Genomic DNA, 19186 nt, shown 5'->3' with positions numbered 1-19186 from the left:
CTGAGCAGCAATTAAAATGATCTGTAATTATGAATCTCCTAGACAGGACACAGCTGGATGGAACCTCAAAGCAACCCAGGGCACCTTGGTTTGTCAGATACCTATTTGGAATTCTGAACCTGGTCTTGGTGCTAAGTATAACTAGAGCCAGCCTGACTTTGATTAATACCTTCCAGGTCACAAGTCCCAACTCTGATATTGCGAAACTGTTTATTCACCAGCCACATATACATATACGTATATACATATACATATCAGTTACTATCTGAGAACTGATTTTCCCGAAGTTCACAGGCAATCAGGATGCCATTCAACTTTGCTTATGCATACTACACATAGGCTTCTTTCTCCAGGAATCAAAGTGAGTGGAAAACAATAAGGCAATAAGTTCTGGTTCTGCTCTATCTTTAGTCTATGACCCTAGCCTAGGCAAACCATGAGTTAAACAATAATGCCCTACTTCGAAAACACACACAAACAAACAGAACGATAACAATTGCAGGTAATCAGAAAGATGTTAAAAAAAAAAAAAAGATAATCAACACTACACAAAGCTGGGTTATATATGCACCCATACTTCATGACCTTCCTGCAGCCACTTCAAAGACATGAAAGAAAGCCAGGGAACGTACAAAACAGGGCAGCTAAGAAGTGTTTACAAAAATAAAGTAGCTTTTACCTTCAAAGAGTAAGAACTCCAATCTGGAAAGAAAATTAAGATGATAAAATTGAATTCCATGTAAAATCATAGTGGTTGCAGATAAGATACCACAGTCTGGCTCCATTTTATTCAAAGTAATTTAAAACAAATCCTGAAACACTAACTAGGAAATGTTTTAAAATTGGTAAAAAGAAAAATCACAAGATGATTAGTAAACTTGTGACAAAAGCCACAAATACAAAAAAAAGTTTAAAAAGAGAGTAGTTAACCATAAATAGGTTTAAGAAGGTTCAATTAATGAAGGCTACACTGATAGCAGTATTTATTTACAAAAGGGAAGCTTCTCAGCTATTCAGAGGCTATCATTAGTCTTACCATCACAACACAAAATAATTCTTACGCTGTCATTTCTATGAAACTAGTCTTTGGCCCCACCTATAGTTCTGAGCTGGGGAAACTAATAGTCTAACCAACTAGTTAGTAATACCCCAGTTGTTCAATATTTCAAAGAAGCCTAATGACATTTACCAGATAAGACTGCACACAGCAAGTAAAACCCAGAAGGCAGTACAGAGTGGTGGTTAAAATGCGAGCTCTGGTATCAGACCAACCTGGGGTCAATTCAGGATTGGCCACTTCTAGTCAGGAGGACCTTGGACCAAAATGTCTCTGTCTCAGTTTTCACATTTACATTTATTTAAGACAATGACAGCCCATTGGAAGCATTCAGTATTAGTTCTTCTGCCAAGTTTGTTTTTGACTGAAATTATAACCACTTCAACGTGTTAACCTCAGTTCTCTCTTACTGACTAAAAGTTCTGGCTAACAATTATAGGTCTTAGAACTTCTTAAAAGAGAAAATGTTCATAGGTGAAAAACAGAAATAACAGTGTGTATTATCAGACACTAACCAGTTTTGTTAAGACATCATGGAGTTTGAAACAGCTTGACCTCATGAGGGGCCTTATGAATTACAGGGAATGGAGAAAAAAATTATTTTTAGTGAATCTACTCCATTTGAACAAAGCAACATCTGTATGTCTGTTTCTCTTCAGGGAGGTAGAAGAAATATTTCAAAGAACTGCCCATTATTTCAACCCTGACCAGGGATTTCTCACTTAAAGGCTCAGTTTTCAGTAAGGGAAAAATAGATACAAATATAAGGAAACCTACCTTCACATTTGTTCTTTCAAATTCATATGGTCACTCCATCTTTACATTTTAAAATTTGAACTGTACAGTGAAAATTCCTAAAATCAAGTTACTTTGATCATATCCAGTGGATACTAAACAAATTTTAGTTTAAAAAATTCATGATATATACATTTTACAAGCTCTTCTCTCTAGGAGTAATCCAAATCATACACATTATTCAGGTACTCCAATTATAAGCTGAATATTTTATTATGAGCACAGAACCCCTTTCAAATTTCCAATGGTGTTTTTTCTGGAAGATTTGGTTTGATGATCCCTACTATTTATAAATCTATTATTGCCTCCTGGAATCTCTTCTAAATTCTTTGAGGATAATGATGACTTATTATTTTGTATTTCTAACTCTTGAAACATAAAACACTCAATGGTTGTAAAATGAAGGACAACATATCAATTATCAATGTTAGGTATAGACTAGACTTATTAACCTTTTCAATAAATAACTGACTTTTAGTTGATTATCTAGATTTGGTTGATAATATACAAGATGAATCTATTTGATTATATCCCTTCCTACGCATTAACAGGTTGATCAAGATGTTACTGTACTTTCTGAAAAGAAAAAGAAAAGTTAATTACTGTTATAATACTTCTCAAGGACAAAATCCAGTATGGGGAATTTTTGGTAGTTCTTACTGTCATACTGAAAGCCCACACTATGGAGAAAGCAACTGTATATGTGCAATCTTGTTAAGGTGAAAAACATGTTACATTAATAAAAATAAGAGTAAAGTTAATAATTTTCAACAACACGTCATGATGAAGCCTCAATTCGACTTTGCTATTTATTAGAACTATTTAAACATTTTTCCCAAATATTTATTGGTAAGCAAGATCACAAATTATATGCTGAGAATTAATGTCAGTGTTCAGCTGCTGGAATACAGTTAGTCAAACTTCTTTCTTCAAGACTACTATACTATACATCTATAGACTTAAATATTCTGCCCCAGACAGAATCTTTGGGTAAATTTTAAGAAGCACTCATCATTGCTTTGACCTACTTTGCAGATTTAAATATAAAGCAACGCTAAAGCTGATATAAAAATATTATTTTTAAAACAGCAATGATAGTGACTTTTCAGAAAATATTGGCCAGATCCTTTATTAATGTAATATTTCAAATCATTAATCATCTCCTTCTGGGAAACATTTAGTCTACACCAAACAAAACTAATCATGTGAAAATTCCGTTAAGGAGAGAGCTGGTTTTCTTAGAGCCAGATCAACTGATCAGTTATAAACTCAAAGAAATGACTTAAGTTTAGGTATCATAAATAAAAAGTCTTCAGCTAATCCCTTACAGCATCACGTTACCATCATGGTGACTTAAATTCAGGACTGCTGAGTACTGGGAATCCCTGAATCTATTCTGAAATACCCAATTATTTTAAGCAATGGACCAAATTACATAGAATTCTAGAAGCAAGACATTACAGTCCTTAAGAATTAATAGGCTTTTAACAAAAATATTGATATCTGTTTACCTATATACCATTTTTATATAGCTCAGATTTTCATGAAATAGAACAGTAGAGAAAACCCTGAATAATCTAAAGCCATAATTTTTTTTATTTAAAAAAATTTTTTTACAGACCACCTTTCTTTCTGCATCAGGGAAGGAAAATAGGTTCTCTACATGACCAATTTTACGGCTGAGTATACTAGCTCCTTTTATATGCTAATTCTGTATCTTGCGTGTGTGTGTGTGTGTGTGTGTGTGTGCGCGCGCGCACACGCACACACACACTCACTGAGGTTTGGTTTAAGTGAAGGCCTTTAACAAACTTTTCTACCATGTCCTTGAAAAATGTAGAAGAACTGAAACCAAATGTTAGATAGATGATGGGAATGGCTTAATACAACAACACTTTAAAAAATACTTAGGACTTCCCTGCTGGAGCAGTGGTTAAGAATCCGCCTGCCAATGCAGGGGACACGGGTTTGATCCCTGGTCCAGGAAGATCCCACACGCCGCCGGAACAACTACGCCCGTGTGCCACAACTACTGAGCCTGTGCTCTAGAGCCCGCGAGCCACAACTACTGAGCCCCCGAGCCACAACTACTCAAGCCTGCGCCTAGAGCCCGTGCTCTGCAACAAGAGAGCCACCACAATGAGAAGCCCACGCACCGCAACGAAGAGTAGCCCCTGCTCGCCGCAACTAGAGGAAAAAAGCCCATATGCGCAGCAACAAAGACCCAACCCAGCCAAAAATTTTTTAAAAATTAAAAGAATTCAATTTAAAAAAACCCAATACTTTAAACGCTAGTATAGACTAAACTCAGGGATGAAGATTAATTTGGATTTTGTGAATAAAATAAGTGAAATTTTAAAATTTTAAGTGAAAAAAAAATTTTGTTTAAGTCAATCGGAAAGTGGCATTCCCTTTCCAAATCAACTGTAAGTTTGCTTAGTTAAAAATGGCTTTTCTGGAGACCAAAGTCCAATATGATATTTTGGCCTAAACTTTTATAAATGAATAATGGAAGAAAAACAAAACAAATGGCAACTGAACTATCAACATCACACAACACACACACACACACACACACACACACACACACACACACTCCTTTTAGCAATCCTTTTTAATCTAGGACTTTACAGTTGACCCTTGAACAACACAGGTTTGAACTGTATTGGTCTACTTACATGTGAATTTTTTTCAATAGTAAATACTATATAGTACTATATGATCTGTGGTTGGCTGAATCCGAGAATGTGGAATGGCATACACAGAGGGACTGTGCATAAGGAGGGCCAACTGTAAGTTATATGTGAATTTTCCACTACAAGGAGGGCTGGTCCCTGTAAACCCTGTGTTGTTCAAGGATCAAAGCTACTCTAAATTCAAATTAGTGTGACTTTGTTTTAGGCATGAGTTAAAGAGCTTTAAAGTAAACATAAAATTAAACATTTAAGTCTAACCTGACTTCCTAGGCCTATTCCTAACCTAGCAGTTATGAGTGTATACTCAGTCAGGCAGAACAGGGTTTGAATCCTGGCTTTGCCACTTTCTGGAACCACTAGCTATGCAAAAAATATTACTTAAATCTCAATCTCTGAGTTCCTCATATTTAAAGTAGGGACAATACCACCTACCTTAAAGGGTTGTTGATTACATAATACACAAAATATAAAGTGATTCCTTCAGCACAGTGCCTGGTAACACAATACCCACACAGTAGTTAGTATTATTAACCTACCATTAAAAAAAAATGCTTGGCATAAGGAAACAGCAGAATATTTCTTTTCCATGCTTCATCTATAATATTTTTTTATTTTTCAAAATAAAGTTTTAGAGTTGAAAGTAAGATATTTTATCAGTTCCCAGGGACTACATCCTAGTCCCTCTTTATATAAAAATGGATACCATTTTTGGTATGGATACCTGCCATTTCTATTCTTTACATTTCCCATCTGTTGACCTTAATCCATATAAATTATTTTTAAAGTCATCTTTAATGATTTTCTTCCTTAATCTGCTTTAACTTTTCACCACCAAAGGCTTACTTTGATCTGATTAATGAATGTTAACTTTTTTTTTTAAAGTCAGAGATTTCAAGAAAAATAATACCACATGGCTATTTTTTGTTACCTATTAGCCTTCCCTTCCTGAGCTGTCAGAAGTTATTTTTATTTTATCTTCTATGACTTTTTGTATCTGTTTTCTGATGTAATTCCTAAATAAACATGCCATGACACTTCCTCAGCCACCTAGTCTTTTTTGCTTTTTCCTTCTTATCTTCCATCAGTTCCCTAAAACTATTAATGCCTGATTTTCTAAACTCATTTCATTTTCTTGCAGATTATGCTCTTAACCTTTCCTTGGGATCTAAACACAATTAACATTTGTGGTGGCCATTACCAAAGTTTGTAATCTCCAACTAGATCCCCCTAGACCAACCATCCTACAAACCACTGTAAACATCTGTTGTTGGTATCTTTTCTACTAAGGTCTACTCTCTAAAAACCCCCCAAATGTGATATAATCTATGACCATGTTATTTATTCAAAGTGTAATTAGGGACATTGACATCACCTACGAGCACGTTAGAAGTGAAGATTTTTGCTCCGTCTCAAATTATTGAATCAGAATCTGCATTTTTAAAAAAATCCCCAGGGATTCCCATCCACATTAAAGTTTGAGAAACACTGTTGAATGGTGAATTGTGACCTAAAAAGTTAAAATAATCACCAGAAGTTCTTGCAAAATTATTTTGATAAATGCAACAAATGGTCTCATTTATCTTTTTCCCACCTTTGAAAAGTCAAATAAAAACGACATTACAACTAACAAGCATACTTACATTACTCTTCAGGATTTAAAAAGACATTTCAATAACAATATTTATTGTTGGTTATATTTAAATAGATCAAATTGTTTTCCACACCAACTCTACATAGATGATACTTAAATATTATTAATCTGATAAGGTTATATACTTCTTAACAGGAAGCATGGAAAGAAAGTTTCAATATGATAAGCCCATGCTAAACATGTACCATCTAACCAAAATATTTAGTTATACCTAACTTGCCAGAAGTATGCCCAAGTCGTTCTGACCAAAGCAACTGAGGTACTTGAACATAACAAAATATATAAACACATACCGTTATAATCAATAGGTTCAAATAAAAACAAGATTTGTCTTGATAATATTTTTCACTTTTTTTCCCACAAAATTTCAAAATAGTGATTTAGCTGATAAACAGTAATGGCCTTTTAGAATATATTAACCTCTGCTTAATCTACTTAAAAACCTAGGCAACTGAAATTTGCAGATTTAAAGGATTCCTGGCGGAAGCTTGAAATTAACACACCGAGAACCACCTGTATAGATGTCTCCGCCTCCAGATTCTATTAAAAAGTGCTCAATATAGTACACGAGATCTCTAATTATGCAATATTTTCATATTTAAGGAAATATCTTCCCCTTTACATGTTTGAAAACTGAGGCTGAGCTCCTTTTTCACCAGTCTTACTATACTTAACAATATTGGTCCTCACCTTTAACCCTGTGGGAAAAAACTTTTAAGTGATCAAACCTCGCATTATTTTAAAAGGCATGACTAAGTTGTACAATTTTATGACTACTTTAACCTCCTGTCCTCTTAATAAATGGACAGCTAGGCCTAACATCACCCTTAGGGAATTTTAAGTAAATAGGTGAATAAAACACTACTCCTGCTTATTAGTTTTTTGAGGAAATGTCTATACATGATTGTGATTTCAGTCACAGATTTCAAGTCTAAATAAACAGAAATGTGATTTCTTTCACAGCAATAGGAGAAGATATTCCCCTATGTGAATAAAATATACTCCATAGGGAAAATACTTAATAAAATCTTATTTCTAAAAATAAATAAATTTAGGGCTTTAGGTAGAGCCAAAAGACACCAATAGAGCCTAAGCCTAAAATGATCATCAAAAATCAACCTTTTATTTTTGGAAAACATACACCATAAACCTGTGAGCTGCACCACCCCTGCCCCAATCCGCCCCCATCCCCAGCTCTGCCAACTCCTAAAGGTGTCCAAGTTTAGATATTTTTGCAGTCAGAACATTCCTTACTGTCTCAGTGAGTGACCTCTTGATTTGGGGGAAAAGGAAAATAAAAACAGTAAACACTTTCTGGAAAATACTGACCAAAGAATTTTGTCTACTCTTTCTTAAACAATAGGGTACACTTTTTATTCCCCATAGCTCACATTTACTTAACAGTCTTCATTTAAAAGAGACAAGGCAGAATGTATTACTACTCCTTCTGAATGGCTTCTTACTCGATTTATTTACAAATCATTAGGTCACTTTCCTCCTAAATCCTTATTGTTATTAATGGTACAGTATTCAGAGGAATGAGCACATTACTTCCAGTAAATTTCCATTCTGAGTTGCAGAGCTTCTACCTTTTTGACTGGTAAGGAACTAAGTACACCTTCAAGGAAAAGAAGTCACAAGAAATACTACTAGATTAGGGCTATCTTTCAGACAATGGGATCAGTATGAAACAGAGAGCCCTCTATATGGTATTTCTTACACACTGGAGATATTTCCCAGTGAGGCACCTAAATCCTCCAACATAGCCTTTCTCAAATATTCCCTCACTTCTCCTTCACTTGCTGAAATGTCATGTCAAGGGGTCAAGGACACTGGGAGAATAAAATGCCTACTGAAAGCACTGTACAAGTGTTTCCCTTTGCCCAACTCTATGTTTTCTAGGATCATCTCCAATGTGGATATGCCACAATTTCATCAGAGAAGCTTTATAAGTAGCCTATTATGCCAAAGACAACAATCCCATCTGACACCTGTAGACCCAGTTCTAACCCCAGTAAAGCTACTTCTTGATACTCTAATAAACCCACTAGAGTTCATTCGGTACTTTTATTTTTACTATCCCACTCCTTCACTACCTTCACTTGAACAGGTGCCCAATATCTAGTACTAAATTTGAGGAAAAGAACTCCATTTGACTACAAAAGTCTCAATTATAGTATTATTGAATCTTTTTTGCACAATTGAACCCATCACACCCCACCCAAAATCACCAACACAACACTTTGAACATGTTAGATTTTATTAAAAATATTTAACATTGTACAAATATTCCAACACAGTTATGATACCTGAACACTGTACCAAAAGCATTAATTTTTATTAAACTGCTGATTAAATGGTCTTGCAAATGTTCCTATTTTAATATTCTCATGTTACTGTATGCGTATCAGCAATGTAATGTTTGCAGGAGCTTTCAGCTCAATTATAGAAATAGCCTTATAACAGTACTAAACATCATAATAAGACTCATTAAAGTACAATTCTATCTATGTTACTGAACAGGGTAGAGAAGTCCCCTTTGTCCAACCATCATAAATAAGACATCAAGATACGCAATGTTCATGGGATCCTGACAAAGTTACTACAGAAAATGAAAGCCCTTTTTTATACTTGAGGAATTTAAGTTTTCCCCCATAATGCTTCCTTCTTTTTTGGTCCCATGAAATGTATTTTATTGTTAGTGTATAAAAGCCAGCAAGTTTGCACTGCATTTTCCTTAAGTTATATGAACCCCTCAGCACTACTTGAGTGTTCCTATTGCTAATTATAAAACTTCCCTAGGATAACACGGTATTAAGTGCAATCTAAAAGTTCAACACCCAAATCTTTTCTATCACTGATACATGCATAAAATGTGTCAGAAGAGAAACAAGTACTTTAACACAATGATACAATCACTGCAGTTCTTAAAGTATAATTTCATTGTAGTAATATACAGCTACTCTATAGCAAGCTTACAGATAAAGGTTTACATTCATGACACTGACTAGCCCATTAATACCTAGGAGATTCTCCCTAGACTGATATGCCCAACCAACAAAGAAGGCATAAGAATACTGAGGAGGTTCTAGGCATGAAAATTCATAATTACTTTTAACCAGTGCTTATGTTATACAATTACTTTTTATGTGGTAAATAGTCAGAAATGCCTAATTATTACGTTTAATTTCCTCAATTTATACTTTACCATCATAGAATCCCCTGAGTACGAAATTTTGCTCTTCAGTAATGACCTAAAAATCTACTCTAATTCTATCAATACCTACTAATCCCATCAGCTGTCCTGGGTTTCAGACGAAACACAAGTTGATAGATTTGTGTTACTGCTATATTCAAGGCCCTAATATTTCAGTTATGTAATTTCCTCTTGACGTAAAGTCATCATATCAAATGTACCTTTAAATTGAGCCCACTCTTGTTTGTCAAGTTGCTAAAACTTTTAAGTTTCATTTTATAATATTAGTATCTCTTTTGGAGGACTTTAAAAAATAATTTATCCTGGTGTTTAAACCTTCCATTCTATTAACACCTTCCTATTTTTTACTAACATTCGTGTGCAATAAATATTTTTAAAGATGCATTATATGCTCATCTACCCCCATAAAAATGTAAATATAAGGAAAATATTAGAGGGATTGAAATCACATAAAACAAAGCAAATTTACTGTTTCTCTAAGAGATTTATTTAGAGTCTATCTTGACCACTTAAAATATACCCTGAATATTTCATTACTTCATACTTGCAGGCCTTTCCTGCTAATCTACGAATTTGAGAATAAAGAGTATGAAGTACTTATTATATGTTCCTATTAAGAACCGAATTACCTAATATTAAAGCCTTATTTTTCTACAAGGCTGACATAAATGCCCACTTACAGAATATGGGCATTCTCCCAAACTTAATGACCCACTACTGACCAAAAAAAAAAAAAATAGGAAAAAAAAAAGTTCTTACCAATAATTCCACTGGTTATCGTCCCCAGCGAACCCCACCTAGCAAGTCGACATCATGACATGTCAGGTCAGGGCAGCCTCAACCTCGCTTCCCTGATAGTCAGGTGATAAAAGGAAGGAGTTAAAACAGGAAAAGTACACTTGCAGATTTCTGGATAACATCTGAAAATGATTAAAAAACAGAAACAAAACAAAAAACCCAGAGCTTCTGGTAACCTCTAAATAAAAAGTATATATGTATATATATTTAAAAGGAAAAAAAACTTTCCTAGAAAGATTAATAATGATCACTTCCAATTAAATATTTAAATTACTGACCAATACATTAAATATGCAATATTTTTAAAGTTTAGTGTTTGCATTTCAAAAATAAAAACTAATCAACAAACTTCTAATGCAAAAGTAAACATGCCTGGTCAATGGATTTGTCATTCTGGATTCTCTAGTCAGTCACCCAGTCCACTGTCTTAGAACAACTAAGTTAACAGAAGCTCCCATTCTCAGAGAAACATAAACACAGTTATAAATCCAGTGCGCTCTTTCTATAAGGCTTTTTCTTAGCTGCTCACTTAAGTGGCTTCACATGATAAAGGACAACATTAACAATTCTTCTATATACTTCGGTTGGTTTTAAGAATACTGGATAGTTCAATATAATAAAATTCTCTTTGGAAAAGTCAAAATGGTAAATTTTAACATCTTCAGAAGTCTTTTTAATTGACAAGTGATAGCCTTATAGCAAGTATTTACTGGAAGGGTTTGATTTTACAAATAATACACAATTAATAAAACGTAGGTATGATTATCCAAATGGGCAGGAGGCAAATGATGCAATGAGTTTCAAGAATATTATATGGCTTTATGCTAGGAATGGAATTTTACATCCCTTCTCTTCTGGAATTTAATATATATAATTTATTTTGATGCATGCTGACCTTTTTAAAAAGAGGGTTCAACTCCTAAATCACATTTCAAAGTCAAATGAGAGAAAAATTATCTACTAACAGAAAGCATTGGGCTTTCTTATGCAGAATAACCCCAGTAACTAGAATAACTGAAAAACAATTATGCTGAACTCTTTTGCTTAAAAAAACTACCTACAGAACCATAGTAACTCAATTTCCACATCAATTGACCAAATAAACTTGGAATTATTAAAAATCTGGCTACTTATTAGAACTTTTTTGCTTTTAAAAAATTAAAACACCATCATATAAATACATACATTTAAGCAACTGCTATAAATGAGTGATCAAATAAAAATTAGTATTTCATTATGGGGAGGGGGCATATATATGTCAATCTCAGGAAGGTACCTACAAAGAAGAGGTCATCCTCAACATAAAGTAAAAATCTTTCCCAACACACACGTTACTGTAGCAGGCTCAGAAATAAAACCAAATGAATTAGGTTGGGGAACAAAAAAGATGGCAGGAGAGTCGGAAATCAGATTTCCCAGAACTCATAATTTGTGCCTATTTAAGAAAAAACCTCATGCAAATCTAGAATAAAAATCTCCTCAACTGACATTTTTCAGGTTTGTATATTATTTAGATTGTTAAATTTACTTCTGTGAAAATTTCAGCTCTGAAGCTATTTTCTCGTAATAGCTTACAAGAAGACATCAACAAGGGAAAAGCTCTAGAGTGAGATTTAATGCTTATAAAGTTTTGTCTGTCTGTTAAAAAACCTATAAGGCAATATTAGAGGGACACCTCTATAGATATATTTTTAATTGGTGAGAGCGAAATATAATTTGTAATTAAAGAAAAGGATTTTGACAGGGAACCTAGGTTTGATTTTTATGTTCTTGCTAGGGTTTATATTTTAGGATGGGCGGGGGAAGCACATATATTACTTTTTCAGAATCACTTCTATTCCCATTCCTAATTTTGTTCCTAAGAACTTTGTAGCTGGTAACATCTAAGTTGTAAGAAATACAAACAATTCAAATTTTATTTCTAGATCCTCTCTTCTTTCCAAGAAAAATCAAGGTTTTACTTAAGTCTTATTTAGATTTATAGCTATAGCTTCAAATTGTATTTTCAAAGTTTAAAGGCAGAATTTAAAGAATGTTTGGTGTCTTTACTTGCATACATGGGCATAAGAAAAACAACCAGCTCTAAGCTTCATCGAATAGATACCCATGTTAACTTGACACTACTATACACAGCAATTATATATAATTCCTTTATCAGCTTCCAAAACATAAAAGGACTATTAACAAGGTCTGTTAACTTACTGTACTATGTAATAAGTGTACTTTTAAAGAGAAATCAGATATATTGACTTTCATCAGCAAATATTCATTTTCCTCCTCAAAGTCAAAAGAGAAGCCATGAAACCCAAAATACGATCTACCTGAGCTCACAAGGAATTAAGTGGCTTATAATTTTGAAATCTAATACTCCTGTCATAAAAGACACCAAACAAGAACAAAACACAAAATAAAGGTGTGCCCATTTTAATTATTCTCCAATGGCTTATTTTTATAATTTAAAAACATTTTAGATCCACCTAAGAATAGAATAGAAGGGAAAATTTTATTGGTAATTTGAAAGTGACAGAGTTTTCTGCACTGTTAGGGTCAGATTCTTTTGTTCCTTTTATTCTCAAGCAAAAAAAAGTAGTTACAATAAATCAGAATTTCTAAAGGAAATGGAAATAGATGCTATGACTTGGCCAACAAAACTTTAGCCATTCGAGTAGTAAAAAAAATTAAAATAAGAGGTTATTAACAGAAAGCAGAAGTAGGACTACTGGATATTTTTAAGCCTCTCTTAATAAGGCATGAGTGTTTCTCAGAGTAAATTTACATAGCAATAGGAAATTATATTCCTAAACCAGTAGAAGTGGTAGTCACAATCATGTGTACTAAAAGTTTACATGAAGTTTAGTCCGCAGAGCAATTGACGCCACAGTACTAACATTTTTTCCTGTTATGTACATTCACTCCAGCAAATAAGGTCTTCAGACAACAAATTATCCTTTATAGAAAGAATGTGGGTCAAAATAAATTGCAGTCTGCTTCCCCAACCCCATTTTATTTAACGCAAATTATCCAATGCCTGCAAGAATGTTCAAAAGCCTTTGAACCTGTTTTTAATAAAAATAAAGGATAAAATTGCCAAATTAGAAAAGACTATGAGAGAACATCAATCAGTGCAGTGCTATTTGGAATAAATACTAGAATTTAGTCTAATTCTCAGTCTGATATCCACGATACATACTGGAATAGACAAGAAATTTTGCATGAATTTGATCACTCACATAGGCAGTTATAGTTTGAAAACAATATTCCTTGCAAGGATTACGAATAAAATAATGTTTTAGGACACAATTGAATTTGAAATAGGTAATGTTTTGAATAGATTTTTGAGTTTTATTGAAATCTTACATGAACAAGAAATTGGAAATACAATCACATCAAAGAACAAATTGTCACGGCTTTGACGTTTAAGCCAAACAAATTTTGTAGGGCAGATTTCAAAAAGGTGTGAAGTTATAACAATTTAAAAACACAGTTGACCTACTTCTAGGAATGCAAAACATACAATCATAGGTTATTTTCAATACAAGAAAACTTAAATTTGTTTGCTTTAATTTCTTAAAACTACTAAGACAAAGCACTAGCTTGTATTTTTATTTACAGCATACTCCATACTGCTAGGTAATCTATCCCAAATCCAAAAAATGAAGCTGTCCAAAACCAAAGGTTCTGCAAAATCATGATTTAACAGTGTGCTCAGCTTGTTTTGAAGCTAAAATGAAGCCTGAAAGGATAAAAGCATTGTAACTCCCAGAATAAGGGAACTCTGCAAGCCCAATAATGTCCAAGAGCATTTATGAAAAGAGGAAAAAATAAAAAGACTTGAGTATATACACAATAGTGATTTCTTCAGCCCAATACAAATGGCAGCAAACTGCTACTTAAAGATGAAACAGATAAGCCAATTTTTTTTTTGAAGGATGTAGATCTAGAGCCAATCGTATCTTGCCAGTATCATTTTCAAGCCCTCACTTGTCTATTTCCACTGTTGCCCATAAGTATCCTGATAAAATTCCTGGTTGTCATTATTGTAACCATAGTTACCAGAATAGTCACCACCTTGCTGAAGCGGCTGTTGAGCGATGGGCTGGGAACCCCAGTTCTGTTGGTTGTTGGTCTGACGGCGCTTGGAATCAGGTTGGTTGTACCCATCTGCCTTTCTCTTGCCTCCTACATTGCCCCCACGGTTGCCCCGAGATCCACGGGAACCACGGCCTCTCTGCTGTTGTGCAGGACCCCCTCTGCCACCCCTAGAGCCTCTTGGTGGTCCCAAAGGTGCCCCCCTTTGTGAATAGCCAGCTCTACCTCTTGGAGGTGGTGCTCCCCGCCCCCTTGGTGGTGGTGGAGCACCTCGCCCTCCCCTTCCTCCTCCTCTTCCTCTTACTGCATAGCCATCATCATAGCCGTAGTAGGGATCTTCATAGCCTCCACGATAGTCGTGATAATCATAACCATAGTAATCATCATAGTAATCTTCATAGCCATAGTAATCTGGAGGGTAGCCATATCCACCTCTCCCCCCACCACGACCCCGACCTCTAATTGGAGGTGGCATACGAGGAGGAGGGTGATAGTAATAATCTTCATACCTAGCAATGGAGGGAAGGGAGAAAAGAAAAAACAAGTTAGTTTGCTTCAAGACTCTTCCTGACTTTTTAAATTACCTGATCTCTGTTATCAAGTTATTCTCTGTTCAAAGATGTATTTACTAAAATGTAGACTCACGCAGTGCTTCTGGAGGCCTGTCTAGCAGCTTGGCGCTCTTTCCTTTTCTTGTCTGGTGGCTTGGCTAAGACTATTTCAATTTCTTCCCCTTCTATTTCTTTGCCATTCATTTCATCCATGGCCTATACAAAATTAGGAAATAAATTTACTTTACACATAACAGTACTTTAAACATAACAAACATATCTGTGCCATTAATACACTTGATAAGCAATTTACTTCACAACTATTTTAATTTGCAAGATGAATATACCCACCAAGTTAAAAAAAAATACACAAAGAAAGTACTTGTTCCCCTCAATCTTACATTCTTATGTGTAAATTATGTTGAGAACAAAACTGATGTCCCACCATTATATTTAAAAAGATAAAAGATTGGGGCTTCCCTGGTGGCGCAGTGGTTAAGAATCCACCTGCCAATGCAGGGGACACGGGTTCGAGCCCTGGTCGGGGAAGATCCCACATGCCGCGGAGCAACTAAGCCCGTGCGCCACAACTACTGAGCCTGCGCTCTAGAGCCCGCGAGCCACAACTACTGAAGCCTGTGTGCCACAACTACTGAAGCCCAGGCGCCTAGAGCCTGTGCTCTGCAACAAGAGAAGCCACCGCAATGAGAAGCCCGCACACCACAACGAAGAGTAGCCCCCACTCTCAGCAACCAGAGAAAACCCTCGTGCAGCAGCGAAGACCCAATGGAGCCAAAAATTAAATAAATGAATAAATAAATAAATAATTTAAAATTAAAATAAATAAAAATAAAAATAAAAAAAAGATAAAAGATTGCCAGAGAGCTGCCTGTTGCTGCTACTTAAATCCAAAAACTTAATTCCAAATAACTTCCAAGCTTAGCCAAACCAAAGCAGCAAATTCACATCTGGAAAAAGTGCCAGTAGTAACAAACTTTTCAGGATTCAAATTTTTAAACAAACATGTGGCATTCAACATGTAGGTCTTAAACTGTTGTTCTATAAAAATTTTAAGGATTTGAAACATAAATGAGGTTATCAGTGAAATTCAATAAGATACTGACCAAAAAAAGCCCCACAATGCTTAACCTGGAACATACTTTGCCTGAATAGTTAAAAGCACAAAGCCTAGCAAAGGCCTGAACTAATGAAGATTCAAGTACTCACCTGGAAAGCAGTAATCAAAAGTATTCTAGGCTCTAGTTTTTTAATTTATGTAGTTCCACCTAATAGCCTCTGCCATAGGGTTCAGGGTTCAGGTAACTCAGTAACAAAGTCTCACCTCCTCACCACAGCTTTTCTGTTCCCTATACAACCTTTTCCTCTCTGGATATACATAATAAAATGCTCTATCCATAAAGAACATTTAGTGCTTTACAAGTATCTAGACAAAGATTAAATCAGTATCTTCCTCTAACTAGTTTTTCCCCTTTACCACCTTAGCTTTTGGCTGCTTCAACTGAAGCAACTAAATGAGTCTATAGAAGCTTCCTGGTATAAACGAGAGAATGGGGGCATCTGTCTACTCTCCCCTCTGGCCATCCTCTGATTTCCAGTTACTGAGCTAGAAATCTTATAACTTCAGAGACTTCTTTGGCAAACCACCCTTGAAAATTATTTTAAATTAATTAGTTATTTAATACCAACTGATTCAAAAGGAGTATTTAGAAGGTATAAATGTATTAGTTATCTGTCCTTCGTACCATTGGCAATTCAGAAGCCACACATTAAATTCTGTATTAAGCTGTGAATTTTATAAGCAATATTGTCTCACTAATTAGCTTCCATGAAAAAGCAAACCAATAAATTCTAACTAGTCAAAGATTCTGTAAGGCACATTTTAAAGCAGTACCCTGAGCAGGAAACAAAAACTGCTCAAATTAGAGGTGGCATCACTTTAACCGACAGAACATGTAGAAAAAGAACCAGGCCTGAGTCACCAAGGATTTCAGATCTATCTCCCCAATTACATAAAAAAGCTTTTATTTTGTCTTGTCTTTTGTTTTGTCATCCCCCTCCCCTCCACCCCTCCCCCGCCTTCCCCCAGAAAGGAGAGAGGAACAAGAGGAAGAAGAAACCTGAAATTTCACCCACTAAGGATGGTGCTGATCCATTACCATCAGAAAGCAGCAGAGTATTCGGGTTATATGTTCTAGACACCGTATGAAAAGGCTTTTTTCACACTTTTCAATACTATCATCAACAAATAAATTAACTATTCCATGCAAGAAATATTTCTAAAAACTACTGAAACTGGCAAAACACAGTCAATACTATGAGAATTCTAAAATGACTAAAGAAAGGCAAAACTATGAAGAACTAACCATTCCCTCAGAGCACAGCTACTGAATTAAATGTGTTGTACTAGGTATGAAGCCATGTACACTGCTCAGTTCCATTCATAGGTCCACAAACCAAGGTAAACAAAGTAGTTACAGTACACTCATTACCATTTTAGTATTTACACCAGCTAATTACTATTCCTTGTAACATTTCCAAGGTATCATGCTATCAAACCTTAGGCTTACAAAAATAATACAGAGATTAAAAATAACTTGCCTGAGATCACAAACCCAGTTAGTAATAATCAGGCTTTGAAATATGGAGTCTTACCTGTTATACTACTACCACTTCACAGAGATTATTAAAAGAAAGTTCCAGAGTTCGGTAAAAGCTGAAAACAATTTTATTTGTTTTTAAAGTCACTTTATGTGTTTAGCAAGTTTCAACAAAATTCAAGTATCAAAAAACAAAATTTTAAATTTTCTACCTTAACAGCTGCTCCTCTGTCTTCGAAATGAACAAATGCATAATCTTTCAACTTCTTCACTCTTTCAAGTTTTCCAAATTCAGAAAACGACTTTTCCAATATTTCTTCTGTCACTGTAGTAGCCAAGTTTCTCACAAATAAAACTTTCACCTAATATAACAAATATACAAATTGGCATTGGCTACTTAATTTTAGCTGAAGTCCTATATTAAAGTATTTCTTCTTATCTTCATGGCATAGGCTTTTCTTCTCTAAAACATTAAGTGTTAAAAGTGCTGTGATCTGGTAACTGACTATACTGCTGAACTGAATAAATAAGCATTTTCAGAACTCTAATGGAAAACTGATGAATTCATAAAAGTGCTAACAAAAGATCAAGATGAAAAATAAATTAATTACATGGGACTGAGCGAACTGATGAGGATGATTATAATTTTTGTGACTTTCTGTTTAAATAAAAAAAAAAAGAAAAAAAAATCCCACAAGGACTGAGAGGCAAAAAGTATACAAATCAATTTTCACTGCAAAGTAAAGGAGCTGTTACAGTGGAGGATTACTGGGGACTGAATGTCAATATTATGACATAGTATGAGTGTGTTTCGTGTTTGGTAATTGCAATCATTGTTGCTTTTGTTGTGGTCATCCATTTACAATGCTTCGTGTCAGTTTATCTCTTGTAAAAATAAAATACAGTGTGTGTGTGTGTGTGTGTGTGTGTGAAAAAAAAAGAAGAAGTATATTGTAACTTGGAGGCTAATGACACTGTGCTACTGTATTTCTGTACACTATTTTTAGTAAGGTAAATGGTATATAGATTAATGCTTAAAAAAAAAAGTATACAAAACTGTTCAAAAATACGGTATTGTAAATCTACTAAAATGTTAAGATTATAAAGAAAATAAATGGCAATTTATGGAAGTGTTAAAAAAAAAAAAAAAGTGCTGTGATATAGACGTGAAGAACAGACTTGTGCTTGCCAAGGGCTGGGGTCGGGGGGCGGGGGGAAGGGATGGACTGGGAGTTTGGGGTTGGTAGGTGCAAACTATCACATGTAGAATGGATAAACAAGGTCTTACTGTATAGCACAGGGAACTATATTCAATATCCTGTGATAAACCATAATACAAAAGAATATTTAAAAAATTGTATATATGTGTATAACCGAGTCACTCTGCTGTACAGCAGAGACTGGCAAAACATTGTAAATCAACTATACTTCAATAAAAAAAAAAAGTGCTATGATAGAAAGTATGAAAAGTACCAAGAAAATGATTCTATTAGTTACCAATTTATATAAATTATCAGTTCCTTCTCCTGCCATGTCGTTAAAAGTAACTAATACTGTGAACAGGACCTTCAAGGAACCAAAATATATTTATTACTAAGTTAATTTACAAATTTAATATGGTCCCTAAGTCCCCCTAAAACAACAAGTTTTTGTTTTTACCCCCCAGAACTGGATGTGCTGATTCTAAAGTTCATATGAAAAACTAAACAAGCAG

General features: G+C 34.7%; 1 protein-coding gene across 6 annotated transcripts in view; it reads right to left on the bottom strand.

The window, feature by feature from the left end:
• Positions 1–13530: 13530 nt before the first annotated feature.
• Positions 13531–19186, bottom strand: part of HNRNPR (heterogeneous nuclear ribonucleoprotein R) — a 35146-nt gene continuing 29490 nt past the window's right edge. For all 6 annotated transcript variants that reach the window (XM_082392772.1, XM_082392771.1, XM_082392773.1 and 3 more), the window contains 3 exons: positions 17685–17834; positions 14949–15070; positions 13531–14812 (listed from right to left, as the gene is read on the bottom strand). In XM_082392772.1, coding sequence (XP_082248898.1) covers positions 14200–14812; positions 14949–15070; positions 17685–17834 — 885 coding nt within the window. In that variant the 3' untranslated portion in view covers positions 13531–14199. The remainder of the gene's footprint in view (positions 14813–14948; positions 15071–17684; positions 17835–19186) is intronic.

The sequence above is a fragment of the Balaenoptera borealis genome (genome assembly GCF_965194805.1).
Source record: "Balaenoptera borealis genome assembly, chromosome: 1".
NCBI lineage: Eukaryota > Metazoa > Chordata > Mammalia > Artiodactyla > Balaenopteridae > Balaenoptera > Balaenoptera borealis.
The sequence above is the reverse complement of the archived record's forward strand: the minus strand, read 5'-3'. Positions and strand labels throughout refer to the sequence as shown.